The sequence below is a fragment of the Somniosus microcephalus genome, chromosome 11 (genome assembly GCF_052327205.1).
Source record: "Somniosus microcephalus isolate GS21.2 chromosome 11, FLI_Smic_1.0, whole genome shotgun sequence".
In the NCBI taxonomy this organism is placed as follows: Eukaryota; Metazoa; Chordata; class Chondrichthyes; order Squaliformes; family Somniosidae; genus Somniosus; species Somniosus microcephalus.
In genome coordinates this window covers 230,857,378-230,867,806 of record NC_140997.1, presented here as the reverse complement: position 1 = coordinate 230,867,806, position 10,429 = coordinate 230,857,378, and the positions used below count along the sequence as shown (strand labels likewise).

General features: G+C 49.4%; 1 protein-coding gene across 1 annotated transcript in view; it reads left to right on the top strand.

The window, feature by feature from the left end:
• The first annotated feature begins 2,113 nt into the window (after nt 1–2,113).
• LOC147111326 (monoglyceride lipase-like) overlaps nt 2,114–10,429 on the top strand; it is an 82,157-nt gene continuing 73,841 nt past the window's right edge. The window contains exon 1 of the mRNA XM_086002109.1: nt 2,114–2,220. Within this exon, the coding sequence (XP_085858235.1) occupies nt 2,124–2,220 (97 nt within the window). The 5' untranslated portion in view covers nt 2,114–2,123. The remainder of the gene's footprint in view (nt 2,221–10,429) is intronic.

Sequence of the window (10,429 nt, the reverse complement as noted above, 5' to 3'; positions counted from 1 at the left end):
CAGCCAAATCCAACAGCTCGATTGTTTCTGTTCCCTCCTTTTCTCTACCAAGTTTGGTCCACTTCCCTTCCTTCCCCCCTCCCTTTCTCCGCTGAAACCATTAACCCCTTGCTGAGATGTGGCTCCTGCGGGCTCGTTACCCTCCGGTACTTTGCCCGATTGACCTTTCCAGATGTTTTTGAGACGAGGCTGCTTGACCCGTGCGTTATGTCCTTGCCCAAAGCGCACACAGGCCGTCCAGCTGGTGTCCCCAGGGCAGTAACCAGGAACAGGGAGACCTGGGAGATTTTACCCCTCTCTACCCCAGGGACTGGGAGACCAAATACTGCACCCATCGCTCAACACAGACTGGGGATCTGTAGCCCTCAGTTACTCACTTCTATAACCAGCTAAGGCCTCGGGCGGAGGTGAGGGGAGGAGAGGCAGAGAGAGAAGATAGGGCCAGTGTATTCTACTAGATTGCCTCCAAATGCTAAGGGGCAAAACTTAGTTCATTCATTAATTCTAGCAAAAGGTAATGGTGAATATAAAAAGGCACTCCCCCAGTTTAACCTCACGTCTACAATTCACTTACATTAAGAAACAGAGGAAAATATTGCCCAGTTTAAAAAAAACATTGCCTCCGAGCACATCACCACTCTCAGGGCAGGGCCCTTCCACAGCCTGGTGCTGGAAATCTGAAATAAAAACAGAGAATGCTGGAAACACTCAGCAGGTCAGGCAGCGTCTGTGGAGAGAGAAACAGAGTTAACGTTTCAGGTCGATGAGCTTTCGTCAGATGCTATAATGTCATCTGTGTCGGCTGTGGCTGAGCGGGGGAGCTCTCACTCTGAGTCAGAAGGTTGTAGAATGCGCTGCCTGAAAGGGCGGTGGAAGCAGATTCAATAGTAACTTTCAAAAGGGAATTGGATAAATACTTGAAAAGGAAAAATTTGCAGGGCTACGGGGAAAGAGCAGGGGAGTGGGTCTAATTGGAGAGCTCTTTCAAAGAGCCGGCACAGGCACGATGGGCCGAAAGGCCTCCTTCTGTGTTGTATCATTCTATGATTCTAAGAGTTTGGGAGGGAGGACTGACTGGGGATATAAAGAAATGAAGGATCTAGGAACTCTTTCTTTCAGCTCCAGCACCCATGTACAGGGGTTCATTTCCAAGGCTCATTCTCGCTGCCTTTACAAAGAGACGGAGGAAACATTGTGTGAGTGGGTTTCGATGGGTCGCTCCTGAATAGACTCACACTGCCCCATGGCTCTGCAGAAGTGGAAAGCGAGAGAAATACAGAGAACATCTGGCTTGGCCCACGCACAGCTGGAACCCTCTCTGAGGCAGGAGACCAGGACACCGCGATCTCATGAGTCAGGCTCCACTTCCTGCTCCCCACTCCCTGAACGCGGGAAAGTTGGTAAATCTGCTTATCGTTGCATCAGGCTGGGTGCGAACGAACGCAGGGAACACCTGGACCGATAATCACCAGCTTGCATTGATATAGCGCCCTGATCATAACAAAACATCCCAAGACGCTTCACAGGAGCGTTATCAAACAAAATTTGACACCGAGCCACATAAGGAGATAATAGGACAGGTGACGAGGTAGGTTTTAAGGAGCGTCGTAGAGGAGGAGAGAGAGGTAGAAAGGCAGAGAGGTTTAGGCAGCGAATTCCAGAGCTTAGGGCTGAGACAGCTGAACTCATGGCCGCCAATGGTGGGCCGAAGGAAATTGGGGATGCGCAAGAGGCCAGAATTGGAGCAACGCAGAGTCCTTGGAGAGTTGTAGGGCTGGAAGAGGTTACAGAGATAGGGAGGGGGCGAGGTCATGGAGGGATTTGAACACAAGGTTGCGAATTTTATGTTCGAGGCATTGCTGGACAGGGAGCCAATGTTGGTCAGTGAGCGCAGGGGCGATGGGCGAACGGGACTTGGAATAATCGAGTATGGTGGTAAAAAAAGCATGGATGAGGGTTTCAGCAGCAGATGGGCTGAGGCAGGGGCGGAGACTGGTGATATTACAGAGGTGGAATTCGGGTTGAATTACAGGGTTTTAGCGTGACTTGTTTTACATTGAAGGTGATGCTTGCTGTTCTGCTGCTCAATTCTTCTTTCACCAAATTCCTCCAGGGCTCTAGTGATGATAATACATGGTGCAGGAGAACACAGCGGCCGCTACATGGAAATTTCTATGATGCTCACGGGTCAATCCCTGTTCGTATTTTCACACGATCACAGTAAGTACCATCTGCCGGCTCTAACTCAGGCACAACAGTCCCTCAGGAAAGTGTTTATATGCAGCACCTTCTTTTGGAGACGAGTGACTGCCGTACACACAAGACAATCGCTCAGCTCTGTTGCCCTTACTGTCGATTTCACCTTCTTCCTCAACCATGAGCTCCTAAACTCACACTTTAATTAAATTGATCTGTCACAAAACATTGAATGGATCGCTCACAAAACATGGACTGGATCTTTCACAAAAACATGGCATAGATCGCTCACCGAAGATGTTATAACAACAGAGTAACAAGGGTATGTTTACTCCCATTGAGCCTGCTCCGCCATTATTGTTAGCCATAGCAACTCTATCTTTTTGATCCAAATTGAGTGCCTCCTCCCCATGTTCCCTACTTACCAAATTAGTGTCCATCTCCCTCTTAAACACGTCAATTGACTTCACAACGATAGCCTTCTGGGGCTGGGTGTTTCACATCCTTCCAACTAGCCTTACATGGTTCCAGGACTAACTCGTTTTGATTTGTTGAGAATCTAAACCAAGGCCCCAGGCATAGGGACTCCACCGAGGATGCAAAGAGTAGGGCGGAAAAGAAGATAAAGTAGGAAGAAAGATTTTAAAAACCTGTGGGTCGTAGGAGGAAGAGAGGACATAAGAACATAAGACGTAGGAGCAGGAGTGGGTCATTCGGCCCCTCGAGCCTGCTCCGCCATTCAATAAGATCATGGCTGATCTGATCTTGGCCTCAACTCCACTTCCCTGCCCGCTCCCCGTAACCCTTGACTCCCCTTGTCGTTCAATAGGGACAGAGGGAGGTGAGGAGTGTCGCAGTGTTGAAGGGTTGGGCAAGAATGGGTTGGGTAGGAGATGGAGGCATAGGTCTTGATTTCAACCCATTCAGGGTGCAGAAAGGACAAAGAAAGAAAAAAAGAAAATAGGCAAATTACGTCCTCAGAACATTCCAAAGAAAATCCACAACTAATGAATTACTTTTGAAGTTTAATTGCTGTTGTTATGTAGGGTAACGTGGCGACCAATTCGCAGACACCGTGGTCCCACAAACAGAAAATGAGATAAATGACCAGCTGATCCATTTCTGGTGGTGTTGGTTGAGGGAGGAATGTTGGCCCGCACACTGGACAACCTCCCCTGCTCTTCGTTGAGTAGGACCATGGGATCTTTTACGCACCTGAACAGGCAGGGCCTTGGTTTTGATGTCTCATCTCCAACAATGCGGTGCCTCCGCAGCACGGCACTGACATGTGGGCTGAGACCATGGGGGCGATTTTCTCAGCCCCGAGGAGGCGGGTATGGAGGCGGGACTGCCCGGAAAATGGCAGAATTTGGGAGCGGGTGGCAAAACCCGCCCCCAACGGTGCCATCTTCCCAGGAGGCAGGTAGCCGTCCCACGGCGGGCCCCGTCTCCTTGGAGGCGGGAAGGGATTAAAGCCTATTAACTGCCTGTTAACAGGTAGCTAACAGGCAGAGAATAGGATTATCCCCTTTTTGCCCTCACAAGTGCGGGCTCCCCGAAGGCTCCGAAACCCGCCAGGGTCACTGAGGCGAGTAGTGGGTCTGCGGGGGTTGGGGGGGGTGCAAAAGTGTGGTGTTAAGGTAAGTGATGGGTGCACGAGTGTAGAGGTGAGTATCTGAGGTAAGTGCAAAGTGTTTTTAAAAGTGTATTTACCTTTGTTTCTTCCTGCAGGCTTCAGTCGGTTTCTATACGGAGAGTCTCGCACCCTCCGTGTTGCAAATGAGAGATATCCGTTGCATTCTCATATGCAAGAAACATCTCATTTCTGTAAAAGAAAGAAGTTTGATGAGGTCTTGTATGTAAGACCTCATCAAACGACACAGAATGTCAGTGTTTGACAGCTTCACAGAGCTGTCAGCCGATGACATTTCTTCTTTCAAAAATTCTTCACAGATGACACGTCAGACGTTGACGTGCCCTGCAACCAGCTTCGCCCTAATTGGCCTGCTGAGCCCGCTGGGCGGGCTTAACAAGGTCAATCAGGGGAAAATCCCGCTGGTTGGCCAGAAGCTGATGGAGGCGGGACTGAAACCCGACAAGTGGGAGTCCCGCCCCCAAAAGCTCCCCATTGAGAAAATCGCCCCCCATGTGCTCAAGCCCTGGAGTGGGGCTCAAGCCCACAAACCTTTGACCCAAAGGTGAGAGCGCAGCCAACTGAGGCAAGGTGATACCTGGAGTGTGTCAGGTAGCACATTTAGAGCTTAGGAGAAATAGGAGGACAGTACAGTGCAGGATCAACTCTAATAATATTGCTAAAGTACAATGATCAGTACAAAAAGCCCCCAAACTCTCTTAAGATATTCTTTATCCCTTTTCTGTTGCTCACTCTCTTCACTTGGTGCAGCGTCCGTGGCTTAAAAAGCCAAACAAACAAACCGATTGCAGGTGCCGCCAATTCCCATCATCATTAGTTACTCGGAGATGCAGAAAGGCAGCTCCCATAAAGGCCCAGGAATTAAGTTCGGGGGCTTGCCGCGCGTGCAAGCCCCCGACGTGCACTTACCTGGCGCGCCGACATCTGAAGCCTGGGCCTGCTTGGAATTCCTGTCACAGGCCCGGTTCAGCTGTCGGCGCACTGTGCTTGCCTGATCCAGCGGCGTAGTTAGTGCGATGTGCCGGCTGGGATCAGGTGAGCACTGGGCAGCCAATCAGGGGAGGGAAAACTTCATTCATGAGTTTGATAGTAAGAACCGTCAAACTCATGAAAACTACGGGCGCCCAAAACACTACTTAAACTTTAAATAAAATTTTAAAAACACCCCACTAATTAAATGAACTATAAATAACTTTAAAAAACTATTTTAAACAATTAATCAAATTTTTGAAAAAAATAATTTTTTAAGAAATCGGGTCTAAAAATACACTTACTGTAAAGTCCTTAAAAACAATAAAGCTGTGGAAAAAATGTTATAATTTAAAATAATAGACCACTTACCTTAAAGAATGAAGTCCTTACGTCTCCTTTTTACATTTCTAAAAAGTTGAGGCCCTTACACACGGGCAAGCCTGTCAAAAAGAAGGAAGTTCAACGCGTGCGCACAGAGTCCTGCGCGCACGCGTTGGACCTCTGAACCCCTTGGAGGAAATGCCGGTTTCCCGCGCATGCGCTGTGCACGCTGAAATCCGGCACTTCCAACGGGCCCACGCGTGAGTACCCCGTCCGTACTCACGCATTGGGACCGGAATTACTGGGCCAAAATTGGGCTTTAGCATGTGGAGGATTGTGGGGGCCACTTGATGTCGCACGGATCAGTTCTACCACTTGTGGACCTTCTTAACATCACTTTATAGTGCGCTCCCTCCGAGCAATGTGTAATAAAATCATAAACCCATTCATAAAGTACGCTATTACCTTTCACTAGGGCACATGGTGAAACCTCCCCCAACCCCGCACGTGTTTGATGTCTTACAGATGTACGTCCAGCATGTGGGTCAGGGGGTATGTTCACTGAATGTGAGAGCAGGTTGGGGGCTGAGTCATTGATGAGGCTCAGGTCTGTGGGAGAGGGCAGGCAGTAACAGAGTGCCTCGGACACCTGTGAAAAGTATTGTCTGCGTGGCGATGGGGGCCAGATGAGATACAGCAAGCCCCCTGTGTGAAGGGTGTCAGCCTTGTCACCATGGCAGCACTCTCGCCTCTGAGTCAGAAGGTTGGGGGTTCAACTTGAACACATAATCCAGGCTGACACTCCCAGTGCCAGTACAGAGGGAGTGCTGCACCGTCGGAGGTGCCCTCTTCCGGATGAGGCATTAAACCGAGGCCCCGTTTGCTCTCTCAGGTGGATGTAAAAGATCCCACGGCACTATTTCGAAGAAGAGCAGGGGAGTTATCCCTGGTGTCCTGGGCCAACATTTATCCCTCAACCAACATCACTAATAACAGATTATCTGATTATCACATTGCTGTTTCCATGACTCCAACCCCATTCCAAAACACAGACTGAGGTTACAGCCTATTTTTACTCTCCACAGATACAATGTTTTGTCAGACTTATTTACTGGACAATTATACAGATACCTCTTTACATCAACTATCACCAAGCCCTTCTGTGTGTCTAACAAGCGTTAGAATGTGGAACTTGCTACCACCGGGAGTGGTTGAGGCGAATAGCAGAGATGCAATCAAGGGGAAGCTAGATAAGCACATGAGGGAGAAAGGAATGGAAGGTTATGTTGTTGGGGTTAGATGAAGAAGGGTGGGGGGAGGCTCGCGAGGAGCAGAAACACCGACATGGACCAGTTGGGACAAATGTTTCTGTGCTGTAAATACTTTGTAACACTTTGTTGATATAATGAGTGTTCCTCTGTTTCTAGCCCGTGCGGTGAGACTTTAAGGAACGCCCGCACCAAGTCCCGTTCACCCACCCCCCCTGTACTCGCTGACTTGCATTGGCCCCCGGTTCCCCAACACCGATTTAAAATTCTTATCCTTGTATTCAAAGCCTTTCACGGCCTCGCCCCCTCCATCTCACTGTAACCTTTTCTAGCCCTACAACCCTTCGCGAAATCTGCGTCCTTTCAACTCTGGCATCTTACACATCCCCCCCGATTCCCTTTGTCCTACCACTGAGGGCCGTGCCTTCAGCCTTCCAGGCACTAAGCTCTGGAATTGCCTCCCTAAACCTCTCCATCTCTCCCTCTCTCCTCCTTAAAACCTACCTCCTTGACCAAGCTATTAGTCAACCCTCCTAATATCTTTCCCTACGTTAAAGGCACTATATTAATGCAAGGTGATGATGCAAGCCCTGTTCCTGGGACTAGGGACAGGGTCACTGGCAAGGCTTGGAAGCTTAAGCAGAGCCAGGCCTGGTTAGTACCTGGAGGGGTGACCATCAGGGGTAGACCAGGTGTAGAAGGTCACGGAAGGAGCCCCGAGGAGGGGCGGTTGGTGAAAAGGTCACAGAAGGAGCCCTGGGAGGGGCGGCTGGTGAGCAGGCCCGGGCGTTGGGCTGAAGATTGTCAGACAGGAGGAATGGTGGAAATGGAATGGCGGCGCGCACAGACGCAGCGGCTTTGCTTCTCCCAGGACGGTGCTATTTACGTTTAATGTTAATGTTATTTGTACTGGACTCATGGGAGCTTGCAAGATCACATTTTGTTGTTCATGTACTTGTGCATTGTACAATGACAATAAAGTTGAATTATTATTATGAGGCGGAAACAGTCCACAGTTTAGTGTTGTGAGGCACAACTGTGTGGAACAGCTCCAAGGCCATAATGGGAGCAATTTGTACCAGTAACATAAGACCAGAGAGTTGACTTTAACAATCCCCCAGGGGCTCCGATGTTGGCTCCAATGAGTAGCCGTACAGACGAGGAAGGTCTGTTGTGCTGTGTTACTGATTGCAGTCCGGTCAGCTACAATTAGCCTCAATGGCTGTAGATGAGAAAATAAGCCTGGATTTCCGCTACTGGTGTGAGGGGAGGATGGGTCTCCACTGGGATCACAGAAATCACAGAAACCCCACAGTGCAAATAGAGGCCATTTCGGCCCATCGAGCCTGCACCGACACATATCCCACCTGATCCCCGTAACCCCTACACCAACACATATCCCACCCTATCCCCGTAACCGCACGTATTTAATCCCCCTAACATTAAGGGTCAATTTATCATAGCCAATCAACCTAACCCGCACAACTTTGGACTGTGGGAGGAAACCGGAGCACCCGGAGGAAACCCACGCAAACACGGGGAGAATGTACAAACTCCACACAGACAGTCGCCCGAGGCCAGACTCGAACCCGGGTCCCTGGCGCTGTGAGGCAATAGCGCTGACCACTATGCCACCGTGCTGCCCTTGGGATGTGCATTTTTGCATAGACTATTGGGTTACAAGACAGGAAAATGTTTCTGCAGAGACTTTATATACAACTAGTCGCAACTATGTAAACATTGGACAAGATCCACGATGTGTGACGCTCGCAGAGTAGACCCTGGATTACATCTCGGATATGCTTAAAGGGGAAGTATTGGATTGGGCCATAGTCCCTGTTAGGAAGAGGCTGTTCATTTACAAATGAAAGATCCATAGTGCAGGACACTAGCAAGGCTGAGAAGAGTTGTGCAGAAAACAGATTAAGAGATGCTGATTAGGCGATACCATCTTGGGTTTCTGAAAGCCTTTGGATGAAGTGTTGGTTGGAGGAGGAAGGGGAGACTGCGGGAGGTGAGGAGTTCCACCGCTTTGAGGTCCTGGGAAAGGATGGGTTAGGACAGGTGATGGCTCGATGACTTGAAAACAGGGAAGATGAAAGGAAACTGTCCAAGCAAAGGAGGAAAGAAGCCTTAAATGGAATTAGTGCACCTAATCAAATCAACTTTTATTGTCATTGTTAGTGCACAAGTGCAGTACAACGAAATGTAGGCTTGCGGCTCCCGAGAGTGTACATTTAGATTAAGACATTTAAACATTCAACATACATTTGGCTTGTAATACATTAACATAAACATAACCATAATAAAGTGCATTGGCAGATGTGTAGGCTTTAGAGTTTATTTGTGGAGTTCAGTAGGATGACAGCCCTGGGAAAGAAGCTGTTCCTAAATCTGGTCGTACGGGTGCGAATGCATCTGTAGCGTCTCCCAGATGGCAGGAGGGCGAACAGACTGTGGCTGGGGTGGGTAGGGTCTTTGATGATGGACCGTGACCTCCGTAAACAGCGTTTCTGGTATATGTGCTCTATGGTCGGTAGCCGGGTGCCGGTAATGCATTGGGCAGTTTTGACTACCCGCTGCAGGGCTTTCCGGTCATAGTAGCTACAGCTGCCATACCATACTGTGATACAGTTTGTCAGGATGCTCTCTATTGTGCAGCGGTAAAAGTTAGAGAGGATCAGGGGTGACAGGTTACATCCCTTCAGCCTCCTTAGGAAATATAGGCGCTGCTGGGCCTTCTTCACCAGAGAGGAGGTATTGAGGGACCAGGAGAGGTCTTCCGTGATGTGGACTCTGAGGAACTTAAAGCTGTCCACCCTTTCCACCACAGCCCCATGGATGTGGATGGGGGTGTGACTTCCGCCTTTAGACTTCCTGAAGTCCACAATGATTTCTTTGGTTTTCTTGATGTTAAGGGCCAGGTTGTTATCGGCGCACCACTTCACGAGATGCTGGACCTCCTCCCTGTAGGCTGACTCATCGTTGTTGGTGATCTGGCCTACTACCGTGGTATCATCCGCAAACTTGATGATGGTGTTGGAACCATGAACAGCCACACAGTCGTGGGTGAAGAGGGAGTAGAGGAGGGGGCTCAGCACACATCCTTGTGGGGCCCCCGTGTTCAGGGTCAAGGGGGGGGAGGTGTGGTTACCTAATTTGACAGACTGGGGTCTGTTTGTTAGGAAGTCCAGGGTCCAGTTGCAGAGGGAAGTGTTCAGGCCAAGAGTTTGGAGTTTGGTGGCCAGCTTGTTGGGGACGATAGTGTTGAATGCTGAGCTGTAGTCTATGAACAGCATTCTGATGTAGGTCTCCTTACCATCTAGGTGATTCAGTGCCGAGTGTAAAGCAGTTGTGATTGCATCCTCCGTTGATCTGTTTGCACGATAGGCAAACTGGTGTTGGTCAAGAGAGGCGGGAACACTGGCTTTGATGTGAGCCAGGACCAGTCTCTCGAAACACTTCATTATGATGGGTGTGAGTGCGACAGGTCGATAGTCGTTCAGGCACGTCACAGCCGTTTGTTTTGGCACAGGAATAATGGTAGCGGTCTTGAAGCATGTAGGAACTACTGCCTGGGCCAATGACAGATTGAAGATGGCGGTGAAGACATCAGCCAGCTGATCAGCACATTCCTTGAATACCCGTCCAGGGATGCTATCCGGTCCAGCAGCCTTTCGTGTGTTCACTCCGCGTAGAACACCCCTTACGTCAGAGGCCGACTAATTTGCCACGTCGAAAGTTAGCACGAAAAACTAGGAAACTCCATGTGCAAAGTGGCATTTGTGAGATGGGACCGAATGTGGAGAGACCAGAGAATGTGCGGTTGTTCACCTTAGAGCAGAGAGCAATTAGTCCCACTCCCCCACTCTTTCCCCATAGCCCTGTAAATCTTTTTATCTTCAAGTATTTATCCAGTTCCCTTTTGGAAAGTCACAATTGAATCTGCTTCCACCGCCCTTTCAGGCAGCGCATTCCAGATCACAACAACTCGCTGCGTAAAGAAAATTCTCCTCAT